Source organism: Macaca mulatta, chromosome 1 (genome assembly GCF_049350105.2).
Source record: "Macaca mulatta isolate MMU2019108-1 chromosome 1, T2T-MMU8v2.0, whole genome shotgun sequence".
NCBI classification, from domain to species: domain Eukaryota; kingdom Metazoa; phylum Chordata; class Mammalia; order Primates; family Cercopithecidae; genus Macaca; species Macaca mulatta.
The window spans coordinates 36,206,819-36,224,159 of NC_133406.1; the positions used below are offsets into that span (position 1 = coordinate 36,206,819).

General features: G+C 35.2%; 1 protein-coding gene across 3 annotated transcripts in view; it reads left to right on the plus strand.

The window, feature by feature from the left end:
• RALGPS2 (Ral GEF with PH domain and SH3 binding motif 2) overlaps positions 1–17,341 on the plus strand; it is a 201,141-nt gene that overhangs the window by 67,290 nt on the left and 116,510 nt on the right. For all 3 annotated transcript variants that reach the window (XM_078000792.1, XM_015122899.3, XM_015122913.3), the window contains exons 2-4: positions 2,089–2,228; positions 7,815–7,919; positions 8,950–9,000. In XM_078000792.1, the coding sequence (XP_077856918.1) occupies positions 2,172–2,228; positions 7,815–7,919; positions 8,950–9,000 (213 nt within the window). In that variant the 5' untranslated portion in view covers positions 2,089–2,171. The remainder of the gene's footprint in view (positions 1–2,088; positions 2,229–7,814; positions 7,920–8,949; positions 9,001–17,341) is intronic.

The following is a 17,341-nucleotide window of genomic DNA, read 5'->3' on the forward strand; positions in this document are numbered from 1 at the left end:
CCAACATGGTGAAACCCTGTCTCTATTAAAAATATCCAAAATTAGCTGGGTGTGGTGGCTTGTGCCTATAATCCCAGCTATTCAGGAGGCTGAGGCAGGAGAATTGCTTGAACCTGGGAGGCGGATGTTGCAGTGAGCTGAGATCATGCCATTGCATGCCAGCCTGGGCAACAAGCAAAATTCTGTCTCAAAAAAAAAAAAAAAAAAAAAAGAGAAAACGTGATTCTTCATGCTTATAGTTTACAAATATTTTAATATTGTTCCTGGTCTGTATTACCTTTTTTTACGTAATAGTAATAAATTGTATATTTTGATATGTAAAGTAAGTTAAAGATATAACTCCTTTAACTATTAAAGTCTTTTTCTTAGCACTAGGGGGCACCCCTGATTTATAAATTCATGTTATACTTAATCTTGCCTAGAAACTGGAGTGAAATGAAATAATTTGAAAAATATCTTGCAAACTGAGAGACTCTGTTCAGAGAAGCTGGATTATCAAGCTGGTTTTGTTGTATAGCAGTATAAATATAAGTTGATTCTTAATAATATAAGGATAATGAAGCTTATAGAATGAGATAGTTTAGGTAGGAGGAAATTGTTTTATAGTTTATTCATTTTCACATTGATTTTCTAAGTGGGTGCTGTTAAATGGTTTTAAAACTTCATGATTTTGAATATATTTCTATTTAAAAAATTCTAGTGCAATGTTCTGCTCTTAGCAGGTGCCTAGGCTGTATCTGAATAAATTAAGATAAATTCAAGATGTGACTGAAGGCTGCTATCATTAGTAATAATTTTTAAGCATTTCAAAACCAAGAGCATGTTTTACTACATCTAGGAAACAGATCTTAGCCATTCTCATTCATTGTGTTTGCAATTAGGATTTTTAGTGATACTCAGCAACAATTGCTTCCCAAAGATATATTTCTAAGGTGTTGTCTTTTCTTTTTTATTTAAGAGACTCTGTTGAATTTAAGCCTTATGGGGATTAAGTAGGTAGTAGCATCTGCATCTTCATTGCATCATATTAATAGCATATTTACTAGTACCCACACTGTTTTAGGTGTTTTGTGTATATTATCTCATTTCTCTTCACCACAACTCTATGAAGTGTAGGTACTTATTATCCCTATTTTATAGATGAGAAAACTGAGTACAGAAAAGTTAAAATTTCCTGGGTTTACACAGAGGTAATGTGGTTCCAAAATTTGTACTTTTAAATCACTATATCCTATATTGCTTCTCCAGAGAAAGGAAACTTAGCATTGAAGTAATTATTATTGACATTTAAAACTCAGCTTTTAAAGTGAATATAACATAGAGTACCTAATTTATAGACACTTAACATTTCTCTTATGAGATACATCATAGATCTTTAAAGTTGAAAAGGGATCTTAAAGTTCATTTACCGCTGTCATTTTACAGAGAGGAAGAAATTCTAACCTAGGGAGGTAAAGTTACCTACTCAGTTTATATGGCAAGTTATTTATGGAAAGATATTAGAACTTGAAGTAAGTACTATGATTTCCAGTAAAGTAGAAAATCTGTGTTGTGGAAAGAGTATTTGACTAGAATTTTGATGGCTTGAAACTTGCTCTTGGCTCCTTATTTGCCATCCTGTGTCCTCAGAAGTTCTGTGTTTCTTTATTATGTGGGTATGATGTATCTTCCCTAAGCGTATTCAGTATTGTTGATTTACGGGTGTCATTTGGATCACTAAAAATTTATTGTGTTGTGGTATGTGTTACTTTGCCATGCGTTTTTTTTTTTTTTTACACATTTTATTTACTTTAAAAAAGTTGTACATTTGATTTTTTTCCCTCACAATAACCACTTAGCGAAAAGTTATGCTTTTGATTTGCTTATGAAGAACATAACAGTAACATCTATTGAATACTGTTTATTTGGTGTTTCTAGTTGTTTGAAAAGAGCATACAAGATTGTCCTCAATCTGGATTTAGTGGCTGAGCTAAAATAATAGAGTTTGGTGAAGTTGAAATATTTTGTTTCTTGTCATGGTGGTAGGCATAGAGTTGTTTTCTTAAACTTCGAGGGAGGACATTTGCTTAACTTTTTTATTTTTTACAGGAATAATGTATTTGTGGCCTTGGACATGAGGCAATCAGTCCTCTGTTGCTGTTAACATAAGGTCAGGGACTGATGAGGAAAGCATGGACCTAATGAACGGGCAGGCAAGCAATGTCAATATTGCAGCTACTGCTTCTGAGGTAAGATACTTAAGAAGCTTAGGTATAAACTTTCTTACCTGGCTTTCTAAGTTTTCAAGCATTATGTTTGTTCACATACTTAAATCAGAAGTGCATTTAGTGCAGAAGTACATGTGCAGAAGTACACATATTTTAACTTTTACTTTAGTGATTCATATGTTTGCTGTGCATCATAGATATACTTAATCCTTATCTACTTAAGATACTTGAAAAATAATGGCAAATAATGGTAACTCATAAAACTCTTTATTTTTAAAAGAAACATTTGGTTCTTGGGTTAAAGTTTAGCATTTAAGATGAAGATGTGAAGACTGAACTAGATGCTCACACCTCTAGTGAATATATTATGATTGTATTTTTGCCCCAACTTTTTTCTTTTTTTTCTTTGTGTATAGATCTAGAGAACTTGCCTGCTTTCCTTAGTAACTTTAGCATCTCGCTTCTATATTTCTTCTTTATTTTTCTCTTAGTATATTGGAAGAGAATAATGTTTATGACCCTTTAACACCTTGACCTCAAAGTTCCTTAATAGCCTCAACTCCATTCCAAAATGGTCTCCATTTTGCCCCAGCCAGTTACTTAGGCCTTGATATCACTGAAAATATTCTAAGTCTGTGGTTTCCATTGTTTTTCTTATGTAGATTATTTATTTTTATCTCTAGTCCTGGCTTCCCTCATGAATTTTATTAAGCATTTTTGATAGACCAGACATTTGTAATGTCCACAATATCAAGTTTCTTATTACTGTTCTGCTCCACAACTGTAAAGAAAATAGTCCAAGCCTTTTATCTAACTTACATTAATAGCATCACATTTCCATAGCCATCTAAGTTTAAATCTTTAGATGTGTGGTTTTTTTGTGGGGGGGGTTTGAGACAGAGTTTTGCTTTCGTCGCCCAGGCTGGAGTGCAGTGGTACGATCTTGGCCTTCTGCAACCTCTGCCTCCTGGGTTCAAGCAATTCTCCTGCCTCAGCCTCCCCAGTAGCTGGGATTACAGGCGCTTGCCACCACACCTGGCTAAGTTTTGTATTTTTAGTTGAGATGGGGTTTTTATCATGTTGGTCAGGCTGGTCTTGAACTTTTGACATCAGGTGGTCCACCTGCCTTGGCCTCCCAGAGTCCTGGGATTACAGACATGAGCCACCGCGCCCAGCCAATGTGTTGTTAATTAACTTTGTTTTGCCCACCACAACCATTGTCTCATCATAGCAGAGAGAGTCCACTAGCAAGACGGAAGTTACAATCTTATATAATGTATTCATGGAAGTGACATCTCATCTCATTTTCCATATTCTGCTGATTAGAAACAAGTCACAGGTTCTGCCCACACTCAAGGGGAGAGGATCACACAGGGGTGAGAATACCAAGAGATAGAGATCTTCAGCAGCTATCTTAGAGCCTGTCCACTGTGCTTTATCTCTGGGATCCAGTACTTTTCTCCTTATTTCTGTTACTGTACTACCATCTTAGCTTGGTCATTTATTATTTCTTGTCTAGATTAGTGCCATGGCCTTATATTTGGTATTGCACTTAGATTTTCTGTTGTTTCTGGTCCTTTGACTGAAATTTAAGATTAGTATTCTTAAAATACAACTCTTAAACTTTATCTTTTCCCAAAACTGTCTGTGGTTCCTCATTGCCTACTAATTAAATTCAAATGGTCACTTGGCCTTTTATTCAAGACTTTCTTCAAAATGGCCCCAAATTTTTGGATTTAATCCCTACTCGTCCTCTACTTGAAACTTTATAGTCTAATGAGAGAATACTACATTTGCTGGTGTCTGTATAAACCATTACATTTTCCTTCTTCTGTCATAACTTTGCCTATACCAATTTTTCTAGCTGGAATTTTTCTTCCCATTCTGGTGTGTCCCCTCCCCATCACTGCACACACAAAACATTTTGTCTTTCAAACATATTTCAAATGCTATGCTTTTAATAAAGCTTTTCCTAATCCCTTAAACAGATGGGAGCTTTCCTATTTTTAAAACTGTCACTTAGAAAAATCTCTTTCTATAATTTTTTCCATAAATTTATACATAGCTTTTTTATATTTACAACAATAGGATTATATTTATATATATGTTTGTAATATATGTTTGTTTTCTTCATATATTTGTAACCATATTTCTTGAATATGTTACATATGTGTATATATGTGTATATTTTTAACTATTCAGAAATACCTGTTCTAGTATCATAGGAAGCAGAATACAAATATTTGTTAAATAAAATAGGTCATTCACTTGTACAAACAATTCTGTTGACTTTACTAAAAGTGAATTAATTACACCAGGCTTCAGAGTAGTATAATTAGCAGATGTAAAGTAAGAATGAATTACTTAAATTACTTACCACCCTTTAAATTGTCCATTTATTGTGGCAAGAAAATAAAATTAAAATTTTGTATTTTTCCACCTTCTCTTAAAATACAGATCTGGTAACATCAAAGTACAAATTTCTTATAGAAGTGATAAGTTTACAGAATGGCTAAAATACTTTATCTTGGTTGGCTGACTTATCCTTTCTCATTACCTTTTATATTTAACCTGTGTTTGAAGTTTCTGTTAGTAGGAGAATTACAGTGAACTTGTTTTCAGACATTTAGAAGTATCAGTAGTTTTTGAGTCATGCCTTGAATGAATTACTGCTGTTCTCCTGGTGAACATTATTGCATTGTGTCTTTATCATTACCAATTTATTACTGGTATTAGGGAAGCACGTCAAAATGCACACTAGTAATTTTTTAAGCCTCTAATGGCATTAAGAAGGAAAAAAGAGAAGTGTTCATTCTTTTTGATAAGCAATAAAATTGTCATGATGATATACTAACTTGGCTGAGTTAAAAACTTGGAGAAAATTACTGATTTATGTTTATGATTCATGTGTTCACCTGACAGAATGCATCTAGTTATTTGGACAGCTATTGGATTAGTGTATACTGCTTAACTGATGTCTATTTGAATACTTAACATTATGAATAAAATTTTGTATTAGTTTTGGGACATAAAATAATATTGTTGACATACTATAAACTAGTCATAGTTACGGAGATTAAACACAGGAAGCAAAACTCCATTTTATTTATGAGGTTTCTGCTTTATTGAGGTTTCTGCTTGGATTCATTCACTGGAATTCAGGTTTCTGCTTGGATTTATAAAGAGCTTAGAATTCACTCCTGTCCTCACAATGGGAACAAACTGAAAATCAATAACTCCTCTTAGCTCTATCAGAGAATTGCTATCACAGAGCACATTTAACAGTGATGCCCTGAAACCTGGAGAGATAGGCAAATAGAGAATCACAGCTTACAGGAGCAGAAGTCAGTGGAGCCACGTAAACCCTAATTGATGAACTGCTGGAGACTGTGTGTGGACTAGCTTGAGAGTTAAAAACTCCTTGGGGGTCCAGTCTTGGCTTCTTCTCACCCTCTACTTTTCTGATTTTTATTACCTCTAAGATGCCCACAAGCTTCTCACAGTAAAGACAGAAAAAAATTCCCTTCTGCTTCTAGCAGGGGGAGGAAAGAAATAGCCATTTTGAAATACACCCAGATAGAAAGTAAACATATTGAAATATGCCCAGAGCATTCTGTTCTCCACCTGCCCTCAAGGGGAACTACTTCACCAGAGCCTAACTCACTTGGGAGAGGAAAAAGCCTCAACTTCAAGCCCTTCCAGACTTCCTGTCTCACCTAAGCAGAGCCAGGGGGACAGAGAATCATTTGTGAAGTTCACAGTCTGGGGACACACTCAGTGAAAGACTAAAACCGAATAATAGGACTATAGGACACTCACTCCCCAGCAACCCCTCAAATACACACACATACTCTGCCTACCCCCACCACATCAGCAGGGCTTCTGTATAATACTAAGATTTCAGCTGAAGGCTGCAAGGCTGAAACTAAGAAGGGATTTCTAGGTAAAACCCAAAGACAACAGAGGATAAAAAAATAAGGATACTAGAGGAAATTGAAGACTCAGACACCTATAACAATACCAAATTATAAGCACAGTATAATGCCTAGCATGATAAAAAATAAACCCTTAACAGTAGTAAAGGCCTATTCAACCTGAGTTCCTATTACCCAATGTACCATTTCTAGCTTTCAACAAAAAATTACAAGCCATGCTAAAAGCCAAGGAAAAAAACACAATTTGAAGAGATAAATCAAGCAACAGAACCACTCTCATATGGCAGAGATTTCGCAATTACCAGACTGGGAGTTAAAATAACTGTCATTAATATGCCAAAGGCTCTAATGAAAAAAAGCGTATAACATGCGAGAACAAATGGATAATATAGACAGGGATATTGAAACTATTAAGAATCGAAAAGAAATACTAGAATTCAAAAGCACTGTGACAAAAATGAAGAATGCCTTTGGTGAGCTAACCAGTACCAGTAGACTGGTGACCAGTAGACAGCCAAGGAAAGAATCACTGAGCTGGAAGACATGTCAGTAAAACTTCCCAAACTGAAATGCAAAGAGAAAATAGAATGAAAAAAAAAGGAACAGAATAGCCCAGGACTGTGGGACAGTGACGAAAGGTGTAGCATATGCATAATGGGAACACCAGAAGGACAGGAGAAAGAAGCAGAAGAAATATTTGAAGTAATAATAGTTGAGAATTTTTCAAAGTTAATGACAAATCCCTTTCTTTGTAATGATCATGGCTCGATATTTAGTATTTAGCTGCTACTAAAAGAGAGGAAAAGCAAAAATGAGGCATAATGACAAGTGCTTAAAACTAATATATAATAGCTAGTAGGTTGATCTGTGTACTGTGCTAATTGAAACTTTGGTTAATTTTTTTGCTGTTATCTGTAGCCTCATATCCTACTACCATTTAAAAGAGCCTGATCTAAATATTCTCATATTGATGTTCTTCTGAATTTAGCCAACTGATACAGAATATATTATTATGTCATGGCACAGACGAAGTGGAAAATTTTTAACAGTAATAAGATTTTCAGGGCCAAAATCCACCGTTCATTCTGCCTATAGCCACAGCATATTCAAACTTGAAACAGTAATTTTTAAGCAGGGAAAACTTAAATTTGTAATATAATAGGTAGAATAGTATTAATTGTACTATCACAGACAGATCACATAACTAAGAATGGATTATGTGTAACTCTGTAATTAACAGCATTCTGAATATTTTCTGATGACTTGTGTTATAAAGCTAATTTGTCTTTTTCTTACTAAAAATTAGTTTTAAAAAATTTTAAATAGGTGTATAGCCTTCTCCCCTGACTTCCCTTTACCTTATTTGAGAATCATTGAACTAGTTAAAAATCATTTATTTCTATAGGAAATGATAGGTTGTCAGGATGAGGAAACTGACACACAAGAAAATAACTCATTCAAGAACCTAAAAATTGAAAGTCACAGTTTTAGATTTCAAGTTGTCCGACCCTTTATCTGGTACTCTAACAACTAAGCAGCATATTCTGCTCAGCTTTTCTGCAGCATTTGTTAACCTTCTGTTTTGTTTTCTCAGTTTTTAAGGCCAGTCTAGTTTCTGTCACTTGAATGTGAGACAGGATTAAAAAGGCTGCATTTTCTTTCACTTTAACAGAAAAGTAGCAGCTCTGAATCCTTAAGTGACAAAGGTTCTGAGTTGAAGAAAAGCTTTGATGCTGTGGTATTTGATGTTCTTAAGGTTACACCAGAAGAATATGCGGTAAGCCTCCTACCTCTGCCTTCTCCAGTTTTGCACATAATTTACATGTTGGTGCTATTGAGTTAGAATTTGTAGGTCCAGCAAAAGAGATGGCTTTTAAAAAGCTGGATATGGGAATTATTGGGAAAGATGGTACAGCTGTGGAGCAAACAGAGGGATGAAGTGGGAAAAGTAAGAAAAGCTGTACATTTTTTTTAAGGACAGCTTTATAAGTTACACTTCAATTTGCTAAGTAGCAATATGTATTTACCATTATGGTAATTGCTTTCATCCCTCTATACCATTTCTCTAAGCCAACTATATTTTATTGACATATCTAAGAAACTTTTACGGTTTTTTTTAATTAAAAAATTGAAAAATGAAATGTAAAGGTGTTGTTGGATGAAAGGTATCTAGAAAAACATTTGTTTCTTAATATAAATTTGTTTTCTCATTCTCCTTTAATTTGTTAACAGAATATATTGATTTCCTAATGTTAAACCGTTCCTGCATTCCAGAGATAAACTGTGCTTGGTCATAGCATATTATTCCTTGACAGTGTTGAATTTTGTTTTATATCTGTAGCCATAAGTGGGATAGGTCCATAACATATAAAGCTCTTAGATATAATGTTGGCTTTAGTGTAGTTTCATTATATTTTTTTTAAGTTAGGAAGAAAACCTTTTTAGTAATACCTGATTTTATACCACTGTTTGAGGAGCTGTAATTTAATCATCATAACAAGAACACTGCTACATGAACTTACCTGGTTTTTATTTTTTTATTATAACTTAATGTGACTGTCCAAATTTTTAAAATTATTTTTATTTTTTAACTTTACACAATTTATCTTCCAAGAAAATACAGATAGCCATGAGATTATTAGAAATAATTCTATTTAATGGTACAGGGGCTAAATTTTATTTTCCATAAGCCCTTATAAAATTGAGTATTCGGTAATATTTTAGTATAGAATATAATTTTAATTTAGGTTACGTGTTATGGTATTGGATTCCAAAGAAGAAATTATCATTTTCACTTTATATTTCAGGGTCAGATAACATTAATGGATGTTCCAGTATTTAAAGCTATTCAACCAGATGTAAGTAGTTTTGAGAATGTTCCTTTTAAATATAGAAAACGATCAATCTCAAATTAATGTGTATTAGAAATGTCAAATTATACTTCATATTTTAAAATGTTTAAAGCTTGTGTTGTAACTTATCTACATACTATTTGGGCCTCAGAAACCCATGTAGCATTCATAGCAGTACATTATTGAGTCATAGATGGGCCTATACTTGACCCTTGAACAAAGTGGAGGTTGGGAGCACTGACCCTTGCTCAGTGAAAACTCTTTCTATAACTTGATTCCCCACAAACTTAATTTCAAATAGCCTGCTGTTGACCAAAAGCCTTACTGGTAACAAACAATCAACTAATGCATATTTTCTATGTTATATGTATTAATTACTCTGTTCTTACAATAAACTAGAGAGAAAATGTTACTAAGAAAATCATAAGGAAGAGAGAATGTATTTACTATTCATTAAGTGGAAGCGGATCATCATAAAAGGCTTTGTCCTCATTATCCTCACATCTAGTAGGCTGAGGAGGAAGAGAGATTTGTTCTGCTATCTCAGGGGTGGTAGAGGTGGAAGAAAATACGTGTATAAGTAGACCCATGTGTTGTTTACAGGTCAGCTGTATTTGAATCATTTTGATTGATTTGGCTCCATTACTTACTAAAGGAAATAGACTTAGGGAAGCTGAATGATTTACCTATTACTTTGAAGCTTTTTAATGGGAAGATGGAAATTTGAAACTGGGTTTCACCACTAACTCTAGTAATCTTTTCCCTTACATCTTTATTTTGTGACTTAATAATATGACTACATTGACATTTTGGAGAGAAGAGAAAGGATCAAGAAACACATCATTTGTTTCTAATGAAAACAAAGGGACTGGCATTATACATCTGTCCACTATAAGCACTGGGTGGGGGTGTGTGTATAGTGTTCCTATCATTTTCACATCCTGAGTATGATGGTATCTCTGTTTTACTGATGAGGAAACAGTGATCATTGTCTTTGGTACACAACTAAGTGGTGGAACTGGGTTTCAGACTCTCAAATCTGATTTTTTTTTAACCTCTTATCTAGTATTTCAATGTGATTTTGTATTCCAAACAAAGTCATTGATAATCCTGAAATTCACTACTATAAAATAGATACATTTTTAGTTCTTTTGGTAACAAAATATAGTGTATTCATTGTGATATTTACAAGTCTGTAGTGGCCCTGAACACTGTAATGACTATAAGTTTCCATTTATGTCCTACATGATTTAAATCGTATTAGTCCTGTGATTTTCAAGTAAGTTACTTACTGTCTTGGTATCTCAAGTTTGGTACCTATAAATGAAGGGGTAGGCCTCAGTGATCTCTTAGTTCCCATCATTTCCACAATTCTGTGTTTTCCTAACTTTTCCCCCATACCACAGAGGGCTTTCTAAATAGAACCATTGGATTAGCAATAGAAGAACAATATATTCTATAAATAAAGCACAAATAGAAAATGACTTTTGTATTTAAATGGCAAAAAAAAAACCCCAGAAATATTTATTTCTTCACCTCCCTGAAAAACAATCAAAAAATTGAAATTCTTTATACAAATTGTATTTTGACCTAAAATTCACATGTCTTCTCCTTAGGTGTATTTTTTTCCTTTTGAATGAACTGCAACAGTTGTATTGCTGATGAGATCAGTGCTGTCTAGTAGAAATATAGTATAAACCATTTGTATAACTGTGTCTTCTGGTAGCCACATTATAAGGTAAAAAGAAAGGTGAAATTGATTTTAATGATTTTATGTAACCTACATAGAAAATATTATCGTTTCAACTTGTAATCAGTGTAAAAAATTACTGAGATATCTTACATTCTTTTTTCTCCACTAAGCTTTCAAATCCAACATATACAACAATTAGTACATCTTTATTTGGAGTAGCCATTGGTGGCTAGGAGCATTGAAGATCCAGATAATACTACTTGAAGACATAGACTTCACATCTATGGGAACTTTTTATTCCCTTGCGGCATCTGATAGTACTTTGTGAAACTTAGAAATAAACCTTAAAATTCCCTTGACCTTCACTCCTTTTATTTTATCCCATTGATTTTTTTTTTTAGCCTCCTAAGTATCTTATCTATCCAGTCTGTCTCTACTCCCAACACCCCAAAGTGAAATACCATCTTCTCTCAAGTGAGTTATTGCAGTGACCTGTTACTTGATCTACCTGCATTTACTTTGACCCCTCGAAATGCTTTTTTATCCAGTAGCCATGGTAATCTTTTCAGCATCTGTTGAATCTGTTCATATGATCGCTCTGCTTAAAACACTTCTTTGGCTTCCTGTTGCTCTGAGGATAAGAACCATCTTAATATGGTTTACAGATCTCTTCACAGTTTTACCTTTTTCTACCTTCTGCAACTCCATCTTGCATCTTTCCTATCTCTTTCTGGTCTAAGGTATACCAGCCTTCCTTTAGCCCCTCTCACTGCTGAACCTGTGCACATCCTAATTAACTCCTACTCATCTGTCAGTTCTCAGCTCTAGTTTGACTTTCTCGGGTAAGCTTTTTGTCTTTCTACAGGGTCACCTAGCACTCTACTTTTTCACTGGACTTGTCAATTGCAATTTTACATTTGTGTTGTGATTTAACAAATATTTACTGGATGCCTATTGTATGCCTGTTATATTCTATTGTAAAAATCTAGTTTAGTTTAGAAGGTATAGTAGTAAGCAAACACTAAAATTCCTGCCCTCATGGATCTGATATTTGAGTGAGGTTAGCTATACAGTGTCATGAAAAACAGAGAGAGAAGAGAATAGGAAGTGTGAGGGTAGTGGGAGTTGCAACTTTAGATAGGATGATCAGGAAGACCTTACTGAGAAGATGACATCTGCGTTAAGACCTAAAGGAGGTGAGTGAGAGAGCGAGCCATATGGGTGTTTGGGGAAATAGTATTCCAGGCAAAGGGAAAGCCAGGGCAAAGGCCAGTGAGCTACAGTGAGTAAGCAAGGGAGGGAATGTACCACAAGATGAGAGGTAGGGTGAGGGCTGGATGTTGTAGGGCCCTGAACACCATTGTGAAAAAGATGGGAAGCCATTAGAGCATTGTGAGCAGATAGTGACATTTTCTGCGTTAGGTTTTAAGTCACTCTTTTTTTTTCTTTCCTTTTTTTTTTTTTTTTTTTTTTGACAATCTTGCTCTGTCACCCAGGCTGGAGTGCAGTGGTGTGCAGCTTACTGCACCCTCCGCCTCCCGGGTTCAAGTGATTATCCTACCTCAGCCTCCCTAGTAGCTAGGACTCCAGGTGCGTGCCACCATGCCCAGCTAATTTTTGTATTTTTAGTAGAGACAGGGTTTCACCATGTTGGCCAGGCTGGTCTCAAACTTCTGGCCTCAAGTGATCCACCCACGTTGGCCTCCCCAAATGCTAGGATTACAGGTGTGAGCCACTGCGCCCCGCCTTAAGTAGCTCTTTCGGACTGCTGACTAGGGTATGTGGCAAAGTGAGCATAGGGGAAGAAGAGGTGGTACCAAGGACTGAATCAGGGAGACCACGTGAGAGATGAAGGTGGCTTAGATCAGGGTGGGAATGGAAGAGATAAATGAGAAGTTGCCAGACATTGTATGTGAAACGAGTCTAGGATGACACCAAGGTTTTTGGCCTGAAGCCAGATGCATGTAGTTGATATTCTCTGGGATAAAAAATTATTATTGTTGTCCTATACAACTCCTGGGGCTGCTATTCATATAAAATATAACGTACAATGCACCCTTGTGGAGAAAGGCTAGAGGAACAGATTTTGAGGCAAGAGCAGGAGTTTGGCTTTGGACATACTTACTTTAACATGCCTGTTAGACAGCCAAGAAGAATGTTGAGTTAGGGAATGTATACTGGTATATATTTCCAATCCAGTCTAGAAATATGGACATGTCAGCGTAGAGGTGGTATTTAAAAGTGTGGGTGAGATTATCAAGAGAGTGAATACAGATACTTGATTTGCTTGCCTCTCCACTAGATCTTGAGCTACGTGAGGGCAGAGACTGACAATTTTTGCTTACTGTTTTATCTGACTGGCACGTAGTGGAAGCTCAATATTTAGAATGAGAGGATGAACATAGTATTTAGTAAACGTCTGCCCAATGAGAGTGTTTTTAAAAATTGACAGCAGTAACTATTGGAAGAAATGATGTAGCACCAAAATACTTTTAGTTTTTTTATTTTGGAGACAGAGTCTGGCTCTGTTCCCCAGGTTGTAGTGCAGTGGCGCAATGACGCCTCACTGCATCCAGGACCTCCCAGGCCCAAACGATCCTCCCACCTCAGCCTCCCAAGTAGCTGGGACCATACACACGTGCCACCATGCCTGGCTAATTTTTTATTTAATTTTTTTAGAGACAAGGTCTCGTTATGCTGCCTAGGCTGGTCTCAAACTCCAAGGCTCAAGTGATCTCCTGCCTTGGCCTCCCAAAGTGCTGGGATTACAGGTGTGAGCCACTGTGCCCAGCCAAAATATTCTTAATGTATTAGTCTCGTGTGAACACTAGGAGTGTATTAAATCTGGCCAGTAGAAAAAAGCCTTTGTTATCTGGCAGAAAAATGTTTTTGAAATTTAGTATGATATATTAAAGACATATAACAAAGCATAGTAAATAATAAGGTAAATTCCTTGTACCTAACCAGTACTAATAAAGGCCTTCTGCATTCTCCCACCAAGGTAACCACCATCCAGTATTGGTCTATATCATTCCTGTCTATTTAGTTATATTTTTTCTTTAAGTATAGGTATCCCTTAACACATGCTATTGCAGTTTTAAATATTTTATGTAGATGGTGTTGTATTGTTTTGGTCTTTTTAGCATGCTTTTGATGGTCAACATTGTTGATTAGCCTCTATGTTGATATATACACTTTAGTGCATTAATTACTGGATTATAGAGCATCTTTAAATTTATCAACTACTGCTAATTTGTTTTCCAAAATGATTGTACAGATACCGTTTATTATGTCAAAACTCTTGCTACTGATAAGTTAAAAATAGATTGTTTAACCCATGATGTCAGCCAGTTTAGTGTATTAATCTTTATTAATATAAAATGATGAAAATGATGTCTGTCTCTTTATATAGTATACATTAGAATATTACCTTCACTGGGGGATAAAGGAATTCTTATTGTTAAATCAAAATTAAACCTCAGATATTATGTAAAGATTATAACTGAGTCTGTAACTAGTAAATTAATTTTATGTTTCTGTCCATTATATCAATATTGAAGTCTCTACTTCATATATCATTGTATATAAATTTTTATTAAAACTATACATACACTTTATAAAACCGTTTACAAGATCTTCAGTGTATTTTGTTTTTGTTTTTGTTTTTTGAGACAGAGTCTCACTGTGTTGCCCAGGTGGGATTGCAGTGGCATGATTACGGCCCACTGCATCCTTGATCTCCTGGGCTCAAGTGGTTTTCCCACCTCAGCCTGCCAAGTAACTAAGACTACAGGCATGCACCACCATACCTGCCTAATTTTTTCTTTTTCTTTTTTCTTATTTTTTGGTGGGAGGGGTAGAGACAAGGTCTTACTACATTGCCCAGGCTGGTCTTGAATGCCTGGGCTCAAGCGATCCCCCGCCTCGGCTTCCCAAAGTGCTAGGATTACCAGTGTGAGCCAGCACACCAGGCTGAAAACTATTTAAATCAATGCTCATTTTTATGGGTTTCCACATGGAACATTATTTTAGGTGATGGTTTATTTTTATTAAAATATGAACTAAATTTCAATTTTGAAGAATATAGATACTGAATCCAACTATGTGGTATAGTGATTTTAGTTGCAGATTGGTGATTGAACCTCGCAAGTCTCAGCTTTCTATAATGTAGGCAATTTCTGAGTTACGTATAATATATATCTCCCACTCCTGATTTAATTTCCTAAGCAGGACCTGGTAATTCTTACTAGTTTATGGAATTCTGCATTTTCAACTCTTGCGTGTCAAGCAGAATTTAGCTAAACGTGTTCTACCTATACTCATTCTTGGAAGAAGAAACTATAGGGCAACTATAAGAAATACAGTTGTTTGCTCAGAAATAAAGCTGCTCACCTACAATGTCTGTTGTACTATATATTCAGAATTGCTCAGGGGAATAAAAGAAAAATTCCAAGTCTTTTATTTCACTGTAGAAACTGTCTTATTTCTGAAGTGTTAAAAATTACTTTTCTTTGTATAAAGATTGTCCTTAGTCATTGGTAAAATACTGGATAAGTAAAATCACATCTTTAAAAGCAGATCTGAAGCAAACATAATGCTAAACCTGGTTTTTCTCCAATTCTGTAACACACTTGAAATTACCTCAGATTGAAGAACAAGAAAACAGGTTTTGGTACTTTATTTTTTAGTTTTTTGTGTAATGATAGAGACGAAAGGCAAAATATGTTTACCAAGGAAAAGAATTCACCATAAAACTTTACCAGTCATTTAAAAAACTACTTAGTAGGAATCTAATTACATAGAAAAAAATGTTCACTCACATTTTGTTATGTTTTTTAAGGTTCTCTGTCTGAGTGCTCTGAACCATCCATTTTTAATACAAGTGAGAAACCTAAAATTCAGCCTTTCCACTTCTTTCTCTATCCTTCTTCTCCTGTTCTCCAGTATCTCCCATTAACTTTATCTCCTAAATTTTCTCCCCTTCTTTTCTCCTGTCAACTCTGAAGGTTGTTTATTGAAAGAATAAAATGATATTACAAGGCTGCAGCTCATTGGCTCTAGAAATAGGAGTATTCTTTAGTGTCTGTCTGTGGTTGTCGGGACTGAGATTGGTCTCAGCTCAGTCAGTTATATATATGATGACAGCTCCCTCTCCACTCTGGCCTCAATACTGTGCCCTGGTGTTTCCATGCTGGTGCTACAGAAATCCTAAGACATTCCATTTGCCCATTGGCCCAAGGAGCATGATCAAATTTGGATACTTCTATGGATACTGATCTCTTTCACACAAAACCTTGGTTTTTACTGTTCCTCCTTCCTCTCGATATGTAGTCTCTTAGTGGTGGGGAGAAAATACAGTAACACGGTTGTGATTGTAAACTGTAATTATAGTGATTATAAAGAAGGGGAAAAGTTCCATCATCTACATTCAACCACTATTAATATACCCTTGCAACTCTTACTTTCACACAGTTGCTCTCACTTTCCTTCTTTTCTTTTTTAGTTTAAAGCAGTTCTGAAGACAAATTGCCATATATTTTGCTGCTGCCCCTCCCCCTTTTTAAAATCAGTGTCCAACACACAGCTCTCTGAATGGGTGCTCAATAAATCCTTAATTACTTAATTTCACTTATTTTAAAATTTATTTAACAGCCCTTTAAATTACAGAAGATAGTTTTTTAGTAGCCAAACCATAAGAGCAAGGAGCCAGAAGACTTGTATTTTTGTTTCAGCTTTGCCATTTATAAATTATGCTGCTAATACAATCTATTTCTTGTCTTTGGCCTTGAAATTTTTAAAAAATCTAAATAAAGGATATTTAGACTGATTGATCTTTAAAATACTTTATAGATCTCTGAGAAATTCCTGGAAGTGGGTAGTTTCAGAGTTCAGCTGCAGTTAATAGTTATAAGACTTTAATAAATAAGAATGTCGATAAAAACTACAGAAGTGTTTTTGTTTCTTTTTTTTGTTTGTTTTTTTTGTTTTTTTTAAAGAGATAAGGTCTCACAATATTGCCCAGACTGGTCTTGAACTCCTGAGCTCAAGTGATCCTCCCACAGTGCTGGTATTACAGGCGTCAGCCACCATGCCCAGCCCAGGAGTCTTAATAGGTGATAAAGATTGGGGGGCTGTCACAAGTCAAGCACGTACACATTGGGGTTTGTCATCCCCTTTCAAGAATATAAATTCCATGTGGGCAGGAATCTTTGACTATTCCATTCACTGGTATCTCTAGTGCCTTAGAATAATACCTTCTCACCTGTTTACTATTAGAGATTGATAAATGACCATTTCGAAACTTCATACTATATAGCCTGTAGGCATATGATCTTCCATTGTTTATCATTTTGGAGTCATTTTTGCAAAAGTCTGTTATCCACCCAATGTGACTTTTATAAAATAGCATCCTTTCTACAGAAAGGTTTGTTCTTCCCATAATTTAGACTGTGTTTTCAGGTTTCTTCTCTAGTATGAATTTTCCAGTGCTGAGTAGGGCAGAAGTTTTGCCAAAGGATTCTGTAGTTTCATTAATTTCTAGTATGATTTCTGGTATTCAGTCAAAGCTCAGCACTTACTAAAGTTTTTCCACGTTTCTTATATACATAGTTCTCCTCAATATGATTTCTCTTTTGATCATGAAGGTTTGTTTTC